Raw genomic sequence first — 23,089 nt, forward strand, 5'->3', positions numbered from 1 at the left:
TGTGATATGTTCTTTTTGTTTTACTATCAATTGTACCAAATGTGATGGTATATTGTTTTTATGTTGTAAACCGCCCAGAGAGCTTCGGCTATGGGGCGGTATAAAGGTGTAATAAAGAAAGAAAGAACGAAAGAAAGCAAGCGTTTAATAGGAGAAATTTGCTCTACAATGCCGAATATTTTTTAAAACGCGCACACACACGCAATTTGCTGCAGATATGTAGAGAGTTGAATTTCAGACTGCAAAAATGAGAAGTGGAAAGACTGTAAATGGGCAGATCCTTCCACCCTGACATGGGGGAGACTTGGCTCGTTCTGGGGTTTCTCCGATGGAGTCCTCTGAAGGAGAAGCATCCGTGTCACGGGCTGGTCTTGCGGGCATGATTCTGGAGCAGGCCTTGCATGAAGTTCCCCTTCTGGCTCAGAGTCCTCAGTCCGTGGGTCATCACGACAGGGGGCGTTTCGGAGTCACAAGAACCAATCCGGACTGGAAGAGCAGCAGAAAGGAAATGTGGCTTTTAGCCAAGATTTATTCTCCCTTGGCATCAAGTTGCAGGTGTCTAGCACTTGGCACCCCCAAAGCTCTTTTTCAGCAGAGTGCCCTTGGGCAACTCTCCCAGGCCCTTTCCCTGGCTTGACATTCCTGATGCTCCCGCCAGGACACAGCAGATAAACACAGGTGAACAAAGACAATCTTGTTCTGGCCTGAACCAGTGGAAACCCTCGGTTAGGACAAACATCACTGTGTGGATACACCTTGAGGCCAAGGAGTCAAGAGAGCTAAAATGGCCATTACTAGGAATGGTCTTCCCGATCTCTATGTATGGCTGTGAAAGTAGGACAGTGAAAAAAGCGGATCAGAGAAAAATCAACTCATTTGAAATGTGGTGTTGGAGGAGAGCTTTGCGCATACCATGGACTGCGAAAAAGACCAATAATTGGGTGTTAGAACAAATTAAACCAGAACTATCACTAGAAACTAAAATGAGGAAATTGAGGTTATCATACTTTGGACACATAATGAGAAGACATGATTCACTAGAAAAAACAATAATGCTGGGAAAAACAGAAGGGAGTAGAAAAAGAGGAAGGCCAAACAAGAGATGAATTGATTCCATAAAGGAAGCCACAGACCTGAACTTACAAGATCTGAACAGGGTGATTTATAACAGATGCTATGGGAAGTTGCTGATTCATAGGGTCGCCATAAGTTGTAATGGACTTGAAGGCACATAACAACAGGAATGTAAGGTCCTGTCAATTTCTCTTCTCACATAAATTCAGTTCCCCATATTTCTGAAGCAATTTGTGATTTTTTTAAAAAATCCTCCTGAAAATACATCAGCATTTTAGTGTGAATTTTCTCCTAACACACACATTCATTCAATTTCACCACCACTCCCTAGCCCTGGCAGAGGTGGTCCAGAACAAAGGGCACATATGCACACTCACCCCGGTGGCCCTAAAATACAAGCCAGGACTCTAGTCAATTTCAAAATGGTGGACTAGATCTAGATTTACTGGAATAGGTCTTGGTGGGCTTTAGTTACAGGAGGGGGGATTTCACTTGAAGATTAGAAGGAACGCCTTGTCAGCAAGAGCTTTTTAACAATCAAATTTATGACTTAGAGCAGGGGCTCCCAAACTTGGTCTGCGAGCTTCATGAAAGAACTGGGGCCTGTTTATGCTTGCAAAGAGAAGGCTGAGGGGAGATATGATAGCACTCTTTAAGTACCTAAAAGGTTGCCACACAGAGGAGGGCCGGGATCTCTTCTCGATCATCCCAGAGTGCAGAACACGGAATAATGAGCTCAACTTGCAGGAAGCCAGATTTCAATTGAACATCACAACAAACTTCCTAACTGTTAGAGTTGTTTACATTATATATAAAAAAGTAAAACAAAACTTAAAGCAATACCAATCCAAAATCCTTAAAAGGTTCATCCAGCAATTATTATAATATTACTGTTGTTATTAATTAGTATTCTGATTTATATCTACAATTATTGCTTATTAGTAACCATGGCTGTTTATTACCAAATCTTGTTTATTAGTGATAACTTTGTTTATTATTTATTAGTTCTTATTAATAACAAGGGCAACTATTGTTTATTAATAATAATTATCATTTTTGTTTATTATTGATTGATTGATGATTACGACGACACTCTTCTCTACTTTGGAAAGGAATAATAATAATAATTTGGAACGGATTATTATTACTATTACTATTACTACTACTACTACTACTAATAATAATAATTAGAGTTGTCCCCAGGACTGCACAGCTTCCCAGTCCTCTAGACTACCCGCCCCATGAGGCACCGCGGCTGAGGCTACTGACGCGCAGGCGCGGGAGGGGGCGGGGCGAAGGGAAAGACTCAAACGCCATCTTGAGGGGCCGGAGCCAAGAGGCGTCAGCCGACGACTCGTAATGACTATAGCCCCCATGATGCTCGGCGGCGGTGACGCCAGCGGTGGGTGGAGCGAGGGCAGGAGGCGGCGACGCATGCGTAGTCCGCGGACGGGCGCTTCCGTCGAGTGGCTGAGAGCGGTGGAGGAAGCGGCGGCGAAGAAGGAGGCCAGCGGCGCTCCCGGGCGGCGGGTGAGGGGCTTGCCTGACTGGCTGGCACAGGCGAGGAGAAGGAGGGCCGAGGAGGGAAGGAATGGGGGAGGGGCTTGATGACCGTTGCCGGGGGGGAAGGGGGAGTGAGGGACGGGGAAGTTGGGGGGGAGTGTGGGGGCGGGGAAGTTGGGGGGGAGTGTGGGGGCGGGGAAGTTGGGGGGGAGTGTGGGGGCGGGGAAGTTGGGGGGGAGTGTGGGGGCGGGGAAGTTGGGGGGGAGTGTGGGGGCGGGGAAGTTGGGGGGGAGTGTGGGGGCGGGGAAGTTGGGGGGGAGTGTGGGGGCGGGGAAGTTGGGGGGGAGTGTGGGGGCGGGGAAGTTGGGGGGGAGTGGGATTACTCGACTTTTTTTAATCCCCCCCAACAATTCGTGGTTTTGTTCCTCTTTTTCCTTTCTCCCCCCCCACCCTTCCCTTTCTGAGGTCCATTTTGTCTTCACAACAACCCTGCGAGGTAGGTGGAGGCTCCCAAGAGAGAGCGGGGGGAGGGGACGTTACTAAGCAAGCGAGCGCTTCCCTCTCCGGGCACCCCACCGCGCGGCTAAGAAGGGATTGGAACCCGGACCTCTTCAGCCCCTCTCCCCCCATCCCACCCCAATGCTGGCGCCCTACACCCCCAGGCTCGTTGGTTTGTTTTGTTAAATTGATATCCCGCCCTTCCTCCCAGAAGCTTGTGATTATATTTATTTATAGTTTATTATTATATGGGGTAGTATGCGGTGCTAGCCCTGCTGGGAGTAGAGTCACTGAACTTAATAGACTTAATTTGGGTTCATTGATTTCAGTGGGTTTACTTGAAGTAGGGCTTAGTTTGCGCCACTGCAAATCAGCTGGGAGGCGCGATTGCAATCAGCTGAGAGGCGCAGCAGCAGAGGCTTTGAGGCTCCGCATGAAGGAGGTAAAAAAAAGTTTTAAAAGGTAGTGCTTCACTTTAAAGACATTTTCGGTTTATGTACTTGCTTTGGTCCCATTGAGTACGTTAATGCGAGGTATTACTGTATAGACTCAGGTCCAGGCTATTTGGCAGATCGTATCACCCTACATGAACCTGCCCAGGATTTGAGTTCTTCAGGTGAGGCCCTTCTTGTGCTCCCCACACCTTCGCAAGTACATATGATGGGGACACGAGATAGGGCCTTCTCGGTGGCCGCCCCTAGGCTATGGAACTCCCTTCCGAGTGAGGTGCGATTAGCTCCCTCCTTGCTGTCTTTCCGGCGACAAGTAAAGACTGTTTTATTTCAACAAGCATTTGGGATAGAGAATGACTAGGATTAAGTCTCCTAGGATTGGTGACTACATTATATGGTCTTATTATTTTAAATTGTCTGCTGTTTTTAACGTATGTTTTATGGTTTTAATTTTTCTCAGAGTTTAATTCTTTTTTTTAATTGTATACTTCTGTATGTTTTAATGGTGTTGTTTTTAGTTGTAAGCCGCTCTGAGTCCTATTGGAAAAAGGGCGGGGTAGAAATAAAATTTATTATTATTATTATTTCCACCTCAATTCAGCCCTTGGTGGAGTATCCACACATTTCTTGAAAGATCCCTGGACTTAATTTTCTTCTCCACCTCCACCCTCCTGCCGGCGTTGTGGGAAGTGTCTTGTGTAATTTGTGCATGAATTGGGTGGAACCTCTTCACTCTTGCTAGGGTTATAAGGGAAGATTCGCGGTACCTTTGTTTGGGGATTTTTGAGGGGTGGAATACCTATGAGCGTTCCTGTATTATTCTAATGTTAAAAGATTTGGTTGTTTCGGTCAAGTGACTGGCCTGCTGAGAACTCACTTGATGGTCGCTCACTCTGATCCTTGGTGCCGCCCCCCCCCTGCTGTAAATAAGCTCACTGTTGCCTGCAACAAAGAATGTATTGCTAATCTGCTGAGGGCTGGCAGAGGAGGGAGAGCTGGGCGCAAAAGAGGGGGCCTGCCTCTTCTCCCTGGAGCTCAAGATAGCACCTATGGGGGTCCCATCAGTCTCCCATCCCTGCTTCACATCAGCAGGTTTGCTCGCTTGTGTCCCCTCGAACCTCAGCGATGCTGGTTTACTTTGGAGCAAGCTTAGAAACAGCCGCTTCCTTGGTTCTCTGTGACAAACAAAGGGTCATCTCTAGGCAACCAGGCAAGGAAACTTTACCAAGGGTGTGTTTTTTCCACGGTGTGTCCTGTTTCCTAGTGTTTCTTCTTTTTCACTAGCTCCGTTGTGGGTGCGCGGAATGAGCAGATTGGTAACCGGTGTTTTGGAGGGCGGGACTGTCGATGCTTTTTGAGCGCTTGTTTAGCGAGGCTGCTGGAAGGGCAACTGAATGTTGGAAGATCCCGGAAAGACAAAAGAAAAGACCACTTTATACAGTGCATAGTTAAACGATGGGTTTCCCTCCCGCAAGAAACGGAGGCGGCCACCAACGTGGACTAGAGGACTAGATGGATTCATGAAGAAGGAGAAGGCTATCCAAGGCTTCCACCACAATGGCTGTGTCCTCCAACATCAGAGGCAGTACGCGGGTGGTTACCAGTTGCTGGTTAACGGCAGAGTGTCATTTTTCACATGTCTGACAAAGTGGGCCCTGGTCCACTAATGTTTAGGCCCAGCCCTGTGGTGAAAGGGTGTGACTCGGGGGGGCACAGCCCCCACTTTGTGTGGAGAAGGTCCCGGGTTCAGTACCCAGCATCTCCCGGCAGGGTTGAAAGACTCCCCTGCCTTAGACTTCGGAGAGCCGTCGTTGACAACACTGAGCTCAGTGGGGCAGGTTGGCTCGCAATTGACCTACCAGCTTGGGTTACTTAACTGTAGTGGTAGATGGAGGCGGCATGTAATTTGCTTCACAGTGAAGTAGTTTCTTAAAAACACACACACACCGACCTGTTTTTGACTTTAAAATGGCTTTGCTAGCTCTTTTTGACATCCAGCCAAAGGTTTGATGACCACTTTCCCCCTCCTTGGGGTACCTTCACGGTTTTTATTCCCATTGACCAATTTGATGCATCCATCCTAAAAAGATATGTGCGCATGCTGTCAGCTTTGAACTTTGGGCCAAAGTTCAGGGTTTGTGTCTTCGTGGGCCTTCTGGCTGATAGCTTTTTCCCTCAGCACTTTGAAACCAAGTCCACGGCTTTCCTGTCTGCTTGAGGAACGCTGAAAGCAAAAACAGATTCAAGAATGAATCTGAAACCTTATGATTTTATAGTAATCAGCCCATGCTGAGGACCTTTGTGTCATTGGTTAGAAAAATGCCACGACCTCTCTCTTGAAGTGTGCTGGGAGCAATTTGGCTGCTCTCTCCTCCTGGCCTTTCCAAACAACCACAGGAGAAGGAAGCAGTTCTTTTGTGGAGCTTCTGTGCTTGACGGGAAAAGATTTCTCTCTGAAAGTGTCCTAGATTCCCCTGCTTGTCTGTCCTGCTATATCTATCTTGTTCCTTTCTGGTCCTGCTAGAGGGAGGCTGTTCGAGCAGAAGGATCCGAAGAAAGCTCTGCCCGGGTGCTTGTAGCAGCTGTCAGAACTGCTGACTGCCACCAGCAGCCAGAGACTTCTCCCCAGATGGAGCCTTGTTCACAGGCTACTGCAGGGAGACCAGAACTATCCTAGTTTTTTTAAAAAAATTAATTTTACCTGCTATTTCACTGCTATTTTTTCCTCCCATAGGGATGGAGGTAGGATTCGCTCGGTCTATTTTTGTCAGTGACCATCCCCAGCCCCCCCCCCGAACCTGCTTGTAGATTGGAACGCAACTCCCAGTTTATGTGCTTCTGTGAATTGTTGCAATGCAGTTTCCTTACGCGCAAAAGACACACTAAATGCACATTTTACATTGAAAATGTGTGTTCGACGGGGAGGGGGAAGTGCTGAAAATTGTATCCATGGCATTAAAAATGTGTGTAAATTGCTTAGGATTTAAATGCAGATGTTTGGTGCGTTCTTGCAGAAACTATGCATGGAATGGACTTACGATTGAGCACTATCGAAACTGAGCGGGTGGGGGAATCAGAATCAGGCTGCTCAGCCGTCGCTATCCTCACTACTCACTCCTCTTGCTCCTGCCCTGATCTTGGAAGGGGTGATACTACTTCTGATATTTGTGCGGCATCTGATGCTACCGGGGCTGAGGCCACATTCACAACATGCACTTTATTCCACTTTAAACAGCCCTGGCTTCCCCCAAAGAAGGTTTGTGAAGGTTGCAGAGAGATGGCAGGAGATCTCTATTCTCCCTTACAGAGTTATAACTCCCAGAGTGGTTTAACAGTCAGTCCCTTTGTCCCAACTGTGGCTCTGTGAGAGGATTAGGAGACTCAGCTTACAGCACCTTTCACAAACTACCCTTCCCAGGATCCTTTGGGGCAAACCGTGCCTGTCCAAAGCGGCACGATAGTGGAATGAATGGGGTCTGAATCTTGAGTCACAACGCAGAGGCCCCTGACGGATTTTCCTCCCCTTTTTGTTTGCAGGTCTGACAGATTGCTGTTCCTGAAGATGGCAGGTTGAATTCTGATTGGACACCCCATCTCAAACTCTCCCTCCCCTGCCCCCTTTTTTTGGGGAGGAAGGTCAGAAAGCCCAGTCGAAATGACAACGTTGCCGGGTCCTTCTGCCGGGCCTCCCTCGTCCCTGCCGGATCCGGGCGTGGCGGTGTGGGAGTGGCAGGATGAGTTTGGCAGGTGGAGGCCGTACCCAAGCGGTGTGTGCAGCTACGTTGAGCAGTCTTTCCAGGCCCTCTTGCAGAAGGGGCGTCGGTCGCTGGGCTCCTGGCCTGTCAATGGCAGCATTCCTTTGGGGCAAGCGGATTCCACCCTGGCCCCTTACATCATCGACATCCCGAATCTAACGCAGTTCCGTCAAGATACAGGTAGGGGGTGGCTCTGCCGGCTGGGGTTGGGGGTGGCTTAGTGCGGCAGCTGCGTACAGTGCGTGCTGGTAGCATTCTCTTCCAGGCTGAAACCAAGTTAGGAAGCTCCTCACTGGACTCTGCTATCAGCTGGGAACTGGTTAGATTAGCTACCAGGCCAGCTCCAAGATTCTGATTTTGATGTATAAGCAGGGCTGGTGCCAGGTATGACTGGGCCCTTGGACACCAGCTTGCCCTGAGCCTGCGGTGCCTGCCCACACGTCCCACCTACTTCTCCTGTCGTCGTGAACGCTGTACGTGAATGCCTGCCGTCGACCAAGATGGTGGCAGGGGCGTGAGCTGTCTTAGTTGACGGTTGGCCTGCACACGCAGCACGCACGACATTTACAGCAATGGAAGAAGTAGGTGGGGCATGGGGGGGGCTTATGGAACCCCACGCTATCTATGGGGGGGTGCCTAGGTGCTCCTTCTCCTTAATTCCTGGCAGGGTTAGGAGTCACCGCTGCTGCAGATCACAGAATGGGAGCACTACCCTCCCACCCTAATGAGGGGCACCTCTGGGTTGTGGGCCCCTCGGCCAAGGCCGAACCTGGCCGCCTTATGGTGCCAGCCCTGTGTATAAAGCTCTGCGCAGCTTGGGATCAGGTACCTGGAAGATCATCTGACCCCTTATGTACCAAGCTGATCTCTGCACTCGGCAGGTGAGGGCCTCCTGCAGATCAGGGCTGTGGAGTCGGTACGTCAAACCTTTGACTCCGACTCCTCTATTTTTCTACTGTCCGACTCCTTCATAAATGGCAAATGTATATTATTTATTTATTTTATTTATTTATTATTTGATTTATATCCCGCCCTTCCTCCCAACAGGAGCCCAGGGCAGCAAACAGAAACGCTAAAAACACTTTAAGACATCATGAAAAGACCTTAAAATACATTAAGACAAAAAATTAAATTATTAATTTTATTTTGAAGTCGGAGTCGGTACATTTCTACCGACTCCACCCAAAATTGCTTCGACTCCACGTCTCCGACTCCACAGCCCTGCTGCAGATACCATCTCATCAGGAGGTCCTTCCCAAGCAGACCTTTAATGTTGTGGTACCTACTCTTTGGAATTCCATCCCCTTAAATATTGCGGAGGCACCATCTCTGTTCTCTTTCGGGCGCCTGCTGAAGACCTTCCTCTTTCAGCAAGCCTCTAGAAGTAGATGCTTTATCCCAGTCTGCATCTGCAGTGGAATAGTCTTTCAAATGTTTTAAAGATGTTTTTAGTGTGTTATCGCTTGCGTGCCGCACTGAGCTCTGTGGGAGGAAGGGTGGGATATAAATTTAATAAACATAAGGAGAGCCCTGCAGGGTGCTCTGAGTGGCTTGCGGGATTCCTGTGGGAAGCTGTTAAGCAAAACCTGAGTGCAACAGCAATTCTTTCCTACTTGTGATTCCCAGCAAGTCCCCATTCTTTCAGCCTTGGCTCCCGAATCTGTAATATGGGCATAAAAAAAATTACTGATGTATTTTACAGGGTTGTTGCAAGGATTACTAGAATTATGCTGATGAAGCATTAAGCCATACACACGATCCATATGAATGCAGGTGTGTATGTGCACGGAATATAAATGGCATAAGCCGATCGCGTCTTAGAAACTTCTTCCTCTACATCTGGGGATATCCCACCAGGGTGTGCGTACCTTTTCAACACCCAGAAGAATTTCCAGTACAAAACCTTATGTCAGCTACGTGGCAGAGGCAGTTGATCGGCGGCGCCTGCAGAGACTTTTGCAGTGCATTGTGAGGGCTCGACTGTCAGCTGATTCCCGGGGCTTCAGCAGTGGAGGGCTGTCTGCAAGCGCTGGCAGACGGCTCGAATGGAGCCCTGCACAGCTGAAGCCCCACAGATCTGCTGCACCAGGTTCAGCCCAGCGGACTGGAGGAAAATGGCTTGAATTCATAGCACCTCCTTCATCACGTTGAATACAGCCTGCTTCCTTTCAAAAGGGGAAGAAATGATCCAGGTTCAAGAGCTTTTTCCCTTCTGCAGAGAGTTCAGAGGGGCTTCCTGTGACAATCAGCTGATTACTGTTGCATTGGAAGCCCCTGTGAAGGTGAGCACCCAGTGCCAATCGACTGATTGATGCTGAAAGCGCATCTTGGAAGGAGGTAGCGGTAGCCACTGAGCAGCTGATTCATTTATTTATGCGTTTATCCCACTATTGTTCGAAACAGTCATGGCTTCCCGCAAAGAGTCCTGGGAAGTGTAGTTTGCGAAGGGTGCTGAGAGATGTTAGACTCCCTATTCCCCTCACAGAGCTACAGTTCCCAGTGTAGTTTAACAGTCAGCCTCTCTTCCCAGAGAACTCTGGGAATTGTAGCTCTCTAAGGGGAATAGGGTGTCTCCTAACAACTCTCGGCACCCCTCACAAACTATACTTCCCAGGATTCTTTGGGGGGAAGCCACGACTGTTTCGAGTGGAACAAATGTGTGGTGTGAATGCGGCCTTGGACTCATCACTTTCAGTGGGTTCACTCAGCGTAGGGCCAACGCTGGATTTCGCCAAGCAGGAAGTGCCTCTCTGCAAAACCTTCTCGCTGCAAAGTAAAAAAAACAAAACAGGCAATCTGGGCTCTTTGCCGGAAGCCAGAAAGAATAGCAGGAAATCTTCCTTCCCGAGCTGCTGAACATCCTCGCGGAAGGGAGCGGCTGCCGCAGAGGTGGGCTGCAGGGGTGCGGAGCCTCGGCGGTCGGCAGTGGACCGGTTGGCAGGTGCAGGGGTAGCTGAGGCGGTGCCCTTCGCTTGTTGCAGGATTACAGCTCCCGTCATCCCTGGCCACAGAGGCGGAGCCACATGGGAGTTGGAGTCCAGCAGCATCTGGAGGGCATGGTCGTCACTTGCCTGTGAGCGAGGACTCTCCGGGTGACTGCTGGGGCGTCTGCTTCTCTCCATGGCCCAGAATAGGAACAGAGGAAGCTGCTTTATGCCACGTCAGACCGCTGGTCCATCTAGCTCAGTACTGTCTACACTGACCGGCAGCAGCAGCTCCCGGGGGTTTCAGGCACGACTCTCTTCTCCTACCTGGAGCTGCCATAGGGGGATTGAACCTGGCACCTCCTGTGCACAAGGCAGGTGCTCGGCCACCGAGCTGCGGCCCCTTCCCCGAGAATAAAAGCGACCGTCTCTCGCCTGGAGGAAGAGAAAATGCTCTGCCTAACCAAGCTCCATTATTGAGGAAGGGCCGTCGCAGCAGGCCCCCCGTGACATTTCGAGGACACATTCCAGCGAGAGAAAAGCACTTGGAGAGAGCAGAGAGAGTGGTCAGTGAAGGATGCGGCCTGTGGAGGAGGAGGTGTGGGTTAAGGAGAGTCCCGGGGGCCGGGTAGAGAGGCCTGGGGGGCTGCATTTCCCCCCGCCCCCAGGGCCTGAGATGTCCTCCTCCTGCTGTATGCAAACCTTGCCTTATTGCTCGAGTTTCCAGAGGTTTTTTGTTTCTTACAATGCGCTCTGCCCTTTCTCACCCAGGGACAATGCGGGCTGTGCGCAGGCACGTTTTCCAGTTGGATTCGGCAGCCGGGCAGGGCGTCATCTGGGAGTGGCAGAATGACGATGGAGGCTGGCTCCCCTACGAGATGAACGTCTGCACCTACCTGGAGCAAGCCTTCATGGTCAACAGCCCCCGGGTGGATCTCGGACCTTTTGGCCTAGAGTATTGGGTCGATTTTCTCGCGCAGACCCAGACCAAGAAGACCACTGGCTACCAGCGACGGATCCAGAGGCGGGTGGACTCTCCGTACCCGGTTGCCACGATCGCAGGGCCTCCTCATGCGGGACCCACGTGCTCATGCCAACAGTGCTTGCTGAACAGTGGGACGGGCCCTATTACCTCCCGATATCGGCACTCCATGGTGAACGTCCCTGGGCCCTCGGCTGGGACCGCCCCCCGACCTGCCGCTGGGATGCAGGGGGCTGGCAGGACAGCTGGGCTTACTTCTCCTCTCGGGGGCTTTGTGCCTTATAACAAGCCGACCCTGACTGGAGCGAGGTCGATGCCGAGACTGAATCTACACGGCTCCAGCGCAGTGCCGCAACCCTCAGCCGTTGGCGGGCCGAGCCCAGCAAACACCGCATCCAAAGGAGCCAGGTATGCTATAGTCATCACTCCCAACTTGAGATACGAGTGCCCTGTTGAAGCTGGAGATGGGGAATCTCGGGCCCGGAGGCCAAATATGGCCCTCTAAGGTTTTTCGTATGGCTCTTGGGACTCTCTCAGGACTGCTTTGTGCCCCTTTGATAGCCCTCCTCCTCTGTGAATTTGTCTCCTCTCCTTTTAAAGGCATCCCAAGTTGGTGACCATCACGATATCTTGTGGTAGATAGTTCCTACATGCTGTGTGATGGAAGACTTCCTTTTGTCTGACCTCGATCTGACACCTTTCACTGGACGATCCTGGGTTATGGGGGGGGAAACATTGATGTCTCCCTTTTTTCCACACCATGCATAATTTTTTATACATTGTCGTGTTCTCCCCTTTGCCTCTGCTCGCCTTTCCCCCCCCTTCTAAACTAAATGGTGGTACCAGACACACACACACGCACCTGGGATCATTTTCCGTTCCCTTGTTCTGGCTGTACAGTATCCCTTTTGAGATGTGCCAGCCAAAACTGCCCAGTGTTCCAAGGGTGACGCTGCCATAGATCTATGTAAAGGCATTTTGACATGTCACAGCGTTCAGCTTTTTTAGTGACCAAAGCTAGATTATCTGGGCTAGAGATGTGAAGGCCTGGGGGAAACATGGGAAATTGGAAAAGGCCTGTTTTTTTAAAAAAAAAAATGGGGGAAACCTGTTTTTTAAAAAAAAAAAAAAAATTCCGGGCCTTCATATCTCCAGTCTGGGTGCAGAATTACAGCTTTTAGTTCAGAGTGTGCGCAGCCCTGGATATGTCTGTGGTTGCTCTAATTATTTATTTTATTTATTTATTTATTTAATTACATTTCTAGACCGCCCTATAGCAGAAAGCTCTCAGGGCGGTGTACAACAAATAAAATCACAATTAAAATATGAGCAAGTGTGAAAAATATAACATGATAAAAATCCGAAATAGAATTGCCATTGAGTTTATAAATTAAAATCCATATTAGGTTTAAAATTAAATTTAAAATGTTTAAAAAGCCTGGGCGAAAAGGTAGGTTTTTACCTGGCGCCGAAAAGATAACAAAGAAGGCGCCAGGCGTATCTCGTCTGGGAGGGCATTCCATAGTTCGGGGGCCACCACCGAGAAGGCCCTAGATCTAGTTGTTGATCTCCGGGCCTCTTTATGAGTTGGGACCCGGAGAAGGGCCTTCGACGTCGAGCGTAGTGAACGGGTAGGTACATAGCGAGAGAGGCGTTCCACCAGGTATTGCGGTCCGATGCCGTTTAGGGCTTTATAGGTAAGAACCAACACTTTGAATCTGGCCCGGAAACATATCGGTAGCCAGTGCAGCTGCGCCAGGACAGGTGTTATATGGTCAAATTTCTTTGTCCCAGTGAGAACTCTGGCCGCAGCATTTTGCACTAGCTGAAGTTTCCGAACCGTCTTCACAGGTAGCCCCACGTAGAGTGCATTACAGTAGTCCAATCTAGAGGTTACCATAGCATGGATAACTGAGGCGAGATTCTCCCTGTCCAGATAGGGTCGTAGTTGGGCTACCAGCCAAAGCTGGTAGAATGCATTCCGTGCCACCGAGGCTACCTGAGCCTCAAGTGACAGGAGCGGGTCTAATAAGACCCCCAAACTACGTACCTGCTCCTTTAGGGGGAGTGTAACCTCATCTAGGGCAGGTCGAACATCAACCATCTGGGCAGAGGGCCCTCCCACCAACAGCATCTCAGTCTTGTTAGGATTGAGTTTCAGTTTATTAGCTCTCATCCAGCCCATTATTGCGGCCAGGCAGCGGTCTAGTACATCAACAGCCTCACCTGACGAAGATGAAAAGGAGTAGTAGAGCTGCGTATCATCAGCATATTGCTGGAAACGCACTCCAAAACTCCTGATGACCTCACCCAGCGGCTTCATATAGATATTGAAAAGCATGGGGGACAGAACTGAACCCTGCGGGACCCCATATTGGAGTACCCAGGGACTCGAGTAATGTTCCCCCAGCATCACCTTCTGGAGACGATTCCCGAGATAGGAGCAGAGCCACCGCCAAGCAGTGCCTCCCACTCCTAAATCCGTAAGTCGCTCCAGAAGGATACCATGGTCGATGGTATCAAACGCCGCTGAGAGATCAAGGAGAACCAACAGAGTTACACTCCCTCTGTCTTTCTCCCGACAGAGGTCATCATACAGGGCGACCAAGGCTGTTTCTGTACCAAACCCCGGCCGAAAGCCCGATTGAAATGGGTCCAGATAATCAGTTTCATCCAAGAGAGCCTGGAGTTGGCGAGCGACCACACGCTCTAGGACCTTGCCCAGGAATGGAACATTTGCTACCGGCCTATAGTTGTCCAAATTATCAGGGTCCAAGGAGGGTTTTTTTAGGAGCGGTCTCACCACCGCCTGTTTCAGGCAGGGTGGTACCACTCCCTCTCGTAAAGAGGCATTAATCACCTCCTTGGCCCAGCCAGCTGTTCCATTCCTGCTAGCTTTTATTAGGGGCAAGGATCCAGAGCAGAAGTGGTCGCCCGCACCTGTCCAAGCACCTTGTCCACATCCTCGAGCTGTACCAACTGAAACTCATCCAATAAAACAGGACAAGACTGTGCTCTGGACACCTCATTAGGATCAACTGCTACAATAATGGAGTCAAGGTCCCGGCGGATGTTCATGATCTTATCACGAAAGTGTCGCGCAAACTCATTACAGCGGGCAATTGATGGTGTTATTGCGTCCTGGGGACCAGAGTGTAAAAGTCCTCTAATTATCCTCTACAAAACTTAGTTTGGTGGCTTCAACTACTCCACTTAAGGAAAGGTGGGCATGGTCAATTAAAAACGTAGCGCGCACCTAGAATTTTGCTAGAATATATTTCATCTCCCGCTGTTTTATCTTGTGCAAACGGAGACACTCTTCATGTCCACTGGAAACTATTCTGCAGAATAGTCAATGCCATTATTCCACAATTGTTTCTGGAGCTTTTTTCGAGTTGCAAAGTGTTGCTGTACTTCACATATTTCTCAGAAACAGAAGCAAAAGAGAATGATCGGAATGAAAGGAAGGGATAGGAAACTCCACTCAAATTGTAAAGTAAATCAAACATATTTAAAGTGACTACCTGAACTATATCAACTATCTTAGTATTGTTGCTTCCTCCATGCTAAAACAAGATCAGCAGAGCACATGTCTTGTTTCTGTTCTTTGGGCTGATTGCAGGTGTTGCCACCACTCACCATGGGGGAGAAGGAGAGGAGGGGGAAGGTGAGGATTGGAAGGGGAGAGGGAAGGAGGGGCAAAGGAAGAGGGAGGGCAGGGACAAAAGGGAGGTGATGAAAGGGAGGAGGAGGGGAGGGCAGGTTTGATCATTTGCATGCTTTTTGAGTTCAGTGGGATTTACTCCCATGCAATCATGCTTAGGTGAAACTGACCTGGGAGAGGGGAAGGGAGGGGAGGAGATTGGGTGGGCGGGCACTGGACAGAGGGGAAGCCCCTTTCTTTTCCAAAAGGAAAACACTGTGAACATTATCATTGCTTTTCAACGTTTCCTCCACCATTTTATTCTACAGCAGGCACATGTAGCCTCCCACCCAAATTTAAACCAAAGCTGTCCCTGGCCACATCCATACCAGACATTATTTCCACTTTAGACAGACATGGCCTCCCCCAAAGAATCCTGGGAAGTGTATTTTGTGAAGGGTGCTGAGAGTTGCTAGGAGAGGCCCCGTTCCCCTCACAGAGCTTCCATCAGAGCGGCCGACTGTTAAACCCCTCTGGCCACTGGAGCTCTGTCGGGAATAGGAGTCTCCTGTCAGCACCCTCCACAAACTATACTTCCCGGAATTCTTTGGGGGAAGCCATAACTGTCTCACATGAAATAAAGGTCTGGCGTGGGTGCAACCCCCTGATTAGCCAAGCGCAGCAGCTGCGAGTCTGGCTTTTAGAACACTGACAGCCCGGGCTTATCATTGACTTCAATGCTAAATTTCTTAAATTAATTAAAAGTCAGCTAGGCAGTTTTTTAACTTTTAAACTGCAGAAGGTGATGGTCAGAGGATGGGGCAAGGTCAGCAATAGAATTACAGGTACTCTGTGAACATGGGATGATTTTTAATGAATTTCAATAAATTATGAGAACTCTGACAGAAAAGTCCAAAAGGGGTCTGGCTTTTTCTCTCTCTTTTTACACTTTGAACTCTTGATTTTCTCTGTTTTGTGTATCGCCATGAAAATTTAGAGGGGTTGCTAAGGAAGCTTTTCTGAGTTCAGGACTATACGTTTTGTAAGGTTTTGTTTTGAAATGAGCTTATGGGAAGCATCAGAATGGCATGGGGAGGTTATTTTCAATTTAACATTGCAGAAAATACAGCCACTCTCGTAGCTATATAGTACAGCTTGGCACCAGGAGACCTAAAAGATCATCTTGCTCCTTATATGCCAGTCAATCACTGCGCTGTGCAGGTGAGGGCCTCCTGCAGATACTGTCTTAACATGAGGTCCGTTCTGCACAACATAGGAAGCAGGCCTTTCATTTGGTGGCACCAACACTTTGGAATTCCCTTCCCTTAAGTATCAGACAGGCGCCGTTGTCTTTTCGGTGCCTACTGAAGACCTTCCTCTTTCAACAAGCCTTTTAAGTAGAGACCTTTATCCCAGTCTGCCTCCATATTGGAATTGTTTTTAGACATTTTAATTGTTTTATCGCTTGTGTGTTTGCAGCCCTGGGCTCCTTTTGGGAGGAAGGGCAGGTTATAAGTCTAATAAATAATACAATGACATTTTCCTCTTATCTCTCCAGTGTACCAAAGCTACCAGTGAACATGTCCAGACCCAGCAAAATGAGCCAAGCTCTGGCAGGTAACTGCTTCTCTGATGCCTTCCTGTTGATTTTCCCTCAATGCCTCACATTGACAGCTGGACTTGCAAATAACCTACCAGCCTCACACCTGACGTTGCTTGGGAATTCTGAGAAACCCAATAATCAGTGCGGTTTCAAAAGGTTCATTCCACCATCTTGATTCAAAATGGCATCCAATTGTATCCAAACATAGACAAACATCTGCCCCAAGTTCTTAGGAACCATTGTGCAAAATCCAGTCGTGGCATCTTAAGGGGTGTCCAAATGAATAGAAAACAGATAAACTTGTGGCCCTCAACCCTGGCTGTGTCTGGAGGGCCGTGGGTTAACGTCACCTTCACTTTAAAAAAAGGGCGACTGAATTCCCAGCAGCTGGTCTTGCCCTACTAGATACAGATTCCCACGCCCTGCCTGCTTTTGATCCGGTGAGGGTGCTGCTTATACTAGAGTCAGAACATTGGTCCATTTTTGTCCAGTATTTTCTGCTCTTGTCTTGACATTTTGAGCAGAGAGACTTTTTTTTCTAGTCTAATCCTTTTTAACTGGGACCGAGAGCGAGACTTTCTGCACGCACACCTTGGGCTCTACCACTGGGCTGTGGACGTTCTCTCTCTTAATAACTTGTTAATATTAGGCAATCCACGCTTAAGGGCAAATATGTATGTGATTGAGGAACTTGTTTTGGCTTGCGCAAACCACCTGTTCTCGCGTGAGGCCCGAAGGAGTTGCTCTGGCCGGGCAAAGGGTGTTCCAGAGTGCCAGAGAGCCTCTCGCGGGAACCCAGGAAGCTGCCTTAAGCAGACCTGGGATTTTGACAAGTGGGGACGCAATCTGCCTGTAATCATGTGATGTCATAGTGACATCATGCAGGTGACAGGTGCATTGCCTTGTCCGCCTGCCGGAGTTTGCCCCCGGGGCCACAAACGTCCCTCACCCCTGGTCTGTCCACATCTTCTGCTTCTCTCCCCCTCTCCCCCTCTCCCTCTCTCTCTCTCTCTCTCGTGTTGTGGGCTTTTTGGAAGGCTGCAAAGTGATGTTGCAAGGAATGGGTTGCGTTCATAGGTTTAAAGGTTATCTTATTTTTTTTGAGAGTCAGTCTGGTGTAGTGGTTAAGGGGCTGGACTACCAGGGTTCGAACCCCCACACAGCCGTGAAGCTCACTGGGTGACCTTGGGCCAGTCACTGCCTCTCAGCCTCAGAGGAAGGCAATGATAAACCCCCTCTGAATACCACCTACCATGAAAACCCCATTCAGAGGGTCGCCATAAGTCGGATCAACTTGAAGGCCGGCCATTTCCATTCATATGCCTTCACATCGATCATGCCTTATGGCAACCCTATGAATCTTTTGGATATAACTGGGAATCGACTTGAAAGCAGTCCATTTCCATTTTTATTTTAACATTCTGGGACAAGAATGAATAGGTCTAAGACAAGCCCCCCACACACACACTCCTCATTCCCCCAAAACTACAGCTTGTGGATGCAACTGTGAGATGGACCAAAAATAAGGTTTGGTATGCTGTTGTCTCTTCTTCTACTCCCCCTCCCCCCCCCCAAAAAAGCACCATGAAAACTGATGGTCCAGCTCAGCCTTCTTTCTTATTTATTTATACATATATTTGCATGCCGCTATTTAATTTAAAACATCAAAGCAGTTTACAGCAAGTTCCAACAAGCAAACAATAATACGATAAAAACGTTAAGACAGACAATAAAAACAAAGGTCAGCTGTTGCGAAAAAAGCATCTTCTTAATTGCTTGCATCAACCTGTTGGAACAGAAAGGTTTTCGGCAGGCCCTTAAAAGTTAAGACGGAAGGCAACTGCCGAATCTCTGTTGGCAGAACATCCCAGAGAACTGGGCCAATGACACTGAAGGCTCGATTTCGTGTCGATGTGAAATGAGCCTCGCCGACTCGGGGGTTGATCAAAGCCGCTCCTGCAGATGATCTCAGTGACTGAGCTTTCCTACTAAGAGTTCAGGCGGTCCCTAAGATACTTTGGACCTGAATTGTTCAGGGCTTTGTAAATTAATACAGGGACTCTGAACCTGGCTCGGTTGCAGATGGGCAGCCAGTGCAGATGTTTTAAGAGTGGTTCACATGTTGTCGGCCATGTGCCCTCATCAATGTTCTGGCCAGCGGAATTTGCACCAGCCAGAGCTTCTGAGCCAGGGCCAAGAGCAGCCCCACATAGAGCGCATTGCAGTAATCCAACCTTGAGGTTACCAATGCATGGACTAAAAATGTTTTAGACTGCAACTGCCGTCAGTCCTCGCCAGCGCAACTATCTCAGCTGAAGCTCTCTGCTTCCACAATGAGCTTTCCCGTTAGGGAGCTGCCTCACCCCGAGTCAGACCAAAGGTCCATCTAGCTCAGTATTGCCTACCCTGACTGGCAGCAGTGGCTCTCCCAAGGTTTCAGGCAGGGAACCTTTCCAGCCCTACCTGGAGATGCCGCTGGGGATTGAACCGCGGACCTTTGGCCTGCAAAGCAAACGCTAAGGCCCTCCCTCAACATCTTGTGGGCGGCTGCAAGAACCAGATGCGGGACTAGATGGGCCTTTGGTCTGATGGCCCTTCCGCCGGGCTCTTCCGATGTCCTTGTGTTGTCACAGGAACCGAGAAAGCCCCCTTGGCCTATCTAGTTTAGCAGTGTCTACTCTGACCGGCAGCAGCTCTCCCAAGATCTGACAAGCATGGGCTTTACTGGCACTGCAGGTCAGCCAACCGATGGCACATGCAAACCCTGCTTTCAGCAGAGAGCCACGGCTTTGCCTGCCCCGCTGGGCTTAGGGCAGGTGGGCGTGGGGTGGCCCAACGGTCTGGCAGGCTGGAGGTTTCTCCCGCTGCTGTCTTACAGGGTTCCTTGCGTTCGATGGCCTTTCCGTGGACGGAGGCCGCAAAAATGCCCTTGGAGAAGAAGCCAGGGCAAGAGGGAGGGGGAAACTGTGCTTTCCACAACATGCTGTCAGGCTTCTAGCTTAGCCTTCTCCCTGACACGCTACCGTTCCATGTGCGTGGACTTTATTTTATTTTTTTTCTTCCTTTTGAGCCAGGCAAGCCCAGCGGTGCTGCCCAGGCACAGGTTGATGGCGTCCATGTGGACTAGGGAGCCACTTGGGGTATCCTTTAAGATGCAGGGTTGCAGTGCATCCTACCTGCACTCTGCCAACCTTTCTCCAGCTCCACTCCTTTCTTTCTGTTTCTTCCTCCTGTTAATATCCCAAGCACCGTTCACCTCTTTTAGACTCCTTCCAAAAGTCCCCACTAGAGCCAGGCGTGACTTGGAGTAAGAGATCCTTACAGGTGGTCACAGGGGAAAGGTAAGGAATAGTGCAGGCTACCCAAGCCACGTGCCCTCATCCGTTGGGAACCCCCCTCCACCCCTCCCCACATTCCCCCTCCACCCGTCCCCTGTCCTGGCTTGCAAACGTGCCTCCACACCCGTAAGGTCTAGAAATGTTTTTGAAGGAATACTGAGATTCTCAGGAGGGCACGTTGAGCTTTTGTGCACAGCACTCAGTAGAGATGTGAAGGCCTGGGAGAAAACCTTCCAATCCTCCCAAATTTTTCTGTTTATTTTTCTCCAGGCTTTCACAACTTTAGTGCTCAGTTCTGTTGCTTTTTCCACATCTGCGATGATGCCGGTGGTGCAGGAGAAAAGAGCTTTAATATGTGCATAGTCCTACGGCGCTCTGTGTCAAATGTAGCTGATCCTACAGCACACGCTTGCAGGGAGGCAGGAATGAGGGAGTCCATTGTGCATGTGAGGCTGCTTTCTGGCCGGCTTTACAAGAGATCACTGCTTGTGCGCTCCTCATGTTGTACCTCTTTATATCCCATTGGTTCCTCAATGCCTTACCACACACTTCCGTCCTACAGCATTCGTGGCTTTTGTGTGTGTGAGTGAGTGAGAAACTGGTTGTATGTAATATGTAATGTGGCAAAAAAACCCACCACCCTCTATGCCCATTTTCAAACACTGCCCAGGGACGATGGGAAGATCGATAACTGCGAATAAGCTTCACTGAAATATTGCTTGCCTGCTGCTGTTGGTCTTCCATTGCACCCCAGAGTTGCCGGGGAGTCTTTGGGTGTGTTTAGGGGGCACCCTGACAGCCAGTGTGGTGTAGTGGTTAGAGTGCTTGACTACCACCTGGGAGACCAGGGTTGGAATCTGCACACAGCCATGAAGCTCACTGGGTGACCTTGAGCCAGTCACTGCCTCACAGCCTCAGAGGAAGGCAATGGTAAAACCACCTCTGAATACCGCTTACCATGAAAACCCTCTTCATAGGGTTGCCATAAGTCGGGAGTGACATTTTCAGGGAGCACCCTCCGTTGATGTGAGGTGGAGGGCGGCCACATATGGGTCTCCACAAGAGAGGAAATGGCTCGCCACCAAAGAGAATACGGGCTTGCATAAAGCCTGCATATGGTCACTTCTACGTATAAATTTAGATATCTTGGTTGTGTGATATTCAACTAAGAACACTCTTTGCCATTGTGGGGAAGCCAGTGTGCTGGGTGCCTTTTCAGTCTGCTTCCTGTTGACGGGACAGCTTCAAAGGCCTGCCTGCTCTCCCGTTTTATGGTTCTTTACCTTTCAGCTGGAGCGGGAGAAGACGGCCCTTCCAGGAGAGCAAAGCTGACCAACCTGTGGCCCTCCAGGTGTCCCTGGAGCACAGTTCCCATCATCTCTGATTGTTTTGCCATCCTGGCTGAGGCTGAGTTGGAGTCTCCGTATCTGGAGGGCCACCAGTTCCCCATCCCTACAGTAGATGATCTGACAGCCCTTCCAGAAGAAGGCTGTCGTCTGTACTTGAGGTGACACTGAGGCTGAGGAACCTTGGCCAGTTTCTTGAAAAGGGGTCTACAGATTTTGGCTTGCCTTGGTAACCAGCCAGAATTTGTGGCCACCGCTGACCCTTCCCTGACTCTGGGGACCAGGCGGCCAGTCTCCTCTCTGACGCAGGCTGGCGCTTCACGAGCGCTTAGAAACTGCAAGAAATCTTGCAGTATCGGAGTGCCTGAGAAACCCAGTGCAACTGCAAGGACAAGCCCCTGCTCTTTTCTCATTTGCGGGCTAGAGTAGGCACCACAGCAGTGCTCGCCATTATTAGATATGTTCACCAGTGGCGAGTTTATGCCTCTGGGCCCTCATAAACTCGGCACCCCACAATCCTTTAGCGCACACAGAAATTCTGTTCTGTGCTATGGGCTTAGAGCTTTCCTGCAGCCAGACTGTCGTAGGAGGGATTTCCTGGAAACAGAAAGTTTGAAACTCATTGGTGTACATGTTTTGTGGCTTTTTTGGTCATGTTACATATTAGCCTGGTTCAGATGACTTGTCTAAACCATGGTTTCGTGATTGAGAATGAACTGCAGCCAGCCTCATGACTTGCTTGCTCCCCCTCTAAAACCACAGCTTGGACCCTGGTTTGTTTTTTCCCCTGAACGTTGGGTAGACCAAACCACAGTTCCCCAAGCTTGTATGTAACATGGAACTGTGGTTTTATTCTAAAGTGAAAATGGAAGCTTTTGCTGTTCTGTCCTTCATGCTTGAGGAGAAGAGCACACATTCCTCATCACCAGTGGTGTGGATTTTCTGGAAAATTTTGAATTTTCTGATGCCCTAGAGAGATGATTTTAATTTAGTATGTTTATTTTACATGTATTTGGTAAACAAAACCAAAAACGTAGAAACTGCCAGCCTTGCCTAATACTTGTTTGCAGTTGGCATCCGTTCATGGTTACTCATGAACTTAAGAAACAGAGTTTCTTTTATGCTTAAAAGTAAAGCGCTGGGAAGTTTTCCTTCCCATTATCTCTGCTAATCATCTAAATCAGCCTTCTCTAACCTTGTGCCGTCCAGACATTTTGGACTACAGTTCCCATCAGCCCCAGTCAGCGTGGCCAGAGTCCAGCAACATCTGGAAGGCCGCAGATCCCCTGGAACATTTGAAGCAGACAGTTGTGAACGCAGCTGCTGTGTGACTCGCCTCCTTCCATCCTCTTTTGAGAGAAAGGAACTGGAGGAGTTTTTAAGTCTCTGTCCGCCCAGTGCTGAATCGCTTCCCTTTTCCATTCTGTGTGTGGCTTTGTTTGGTTTTTTGGGGGTGATTTCTTTTGCTTGAATCAAGTTTTTGGATCACGGTTTGCATTGGGGTTTTAATTTTCTCGCAAATGGTGTGATGCAATTTTTTCTTTTCACCCCTCTCCCCCCCTCCCTTGCATGATGATCTCATGCCCCCTGTAGGCGTGATGACCTTTCTGATGTCAGTCCCCGGACTTCCTGTGCACCTCACCCTGACGCCTCAGCCCGTCAGAGCCCATAGAGCCTCTAAAAAACACAGCTCAGTTAAGGAGGGGAGGAGAGAGACCTCCAAAGGTAGCTCACTTGCTTGGATCCCGCGGGAGCCGGGGGAGATCTCTTCCCGGCTGCCACGGTTTCCTCTTCCTCCGCCTGTCTGCCTTCCACTTTTCTTTCCTTATTTCTGGCTTCTCTGGAAAACTGGATGGCTTTGGCCTTTCTTCCCCGCAGAGCAACAGCTGGCCTTTTTTGCTGCAGGAGGCCCAGAAACCACCTTTGCCTGCACGCTACTGCTTTGTGGCCTCTCGAGAATCTGCATGGCTC

At 49.5% G+C, this 23,089-nt stretch overlaps 1 protein-coding gene across 3 annotated transcripts in view; it reads left to right on the top strand.

Annotated features, from left to right (window-relative positions):
• Positions 1-2,412: 2,412 nt before the first annotated feature.
• DTX2 (deltex E3 ubiquitin ligase 2) overlaps positions 2,413-23,089 on the top strand; it is a 32,580-nt gene continuing 11,903 nt past the window's right edge. The window contains exons 1-5 of one of the 3 annotated variants that reach the window (XM_061604694.1): positions 2,413-2,604; positions 7,065-7,462; positions 10,978-11,596; positions 16,390-16,448; positions 22,712-22,843. In XM_061604694.1, the coding sequence (XP_061460678.1) occupies positions 7,183-7,462; positions 10,978-11,596; positions 16,390-16,448; positions 22,712-22,843 (1,090 nt within the window). In that variant the 5' untranslated portion in view covers positions 2,413-2,604; positions 7,065-7,182. Of the gene's footprint in view, positions 2,605-3,051; positions 3,074-7,064; positions 7,463-10,977; positions 11,597-16,389; positions 16,449-22,711; positions 22,844-23,089 lie in introns of those variants that run through there. The other 2 variants (XM_061604695.1, XM_061604696.1) reach the window with 2 other exon arrangements.

Source organism: Rhineura floridana, chromosome 21 (genome assembly GCF_030035675.1).
Source record: "Rhineura floridana isolate rRhiFlo1 chromosome 21, rRhiFlo1.hap2, whole genome shotgun sequence".
Taxonomy (NCBI): domain Eukaryota; kingdom Metazoa; phylum Chordata; class Lepidosauria; order Squamata; family Rhineuridae; genus Rhineura; species Rhineura floridana.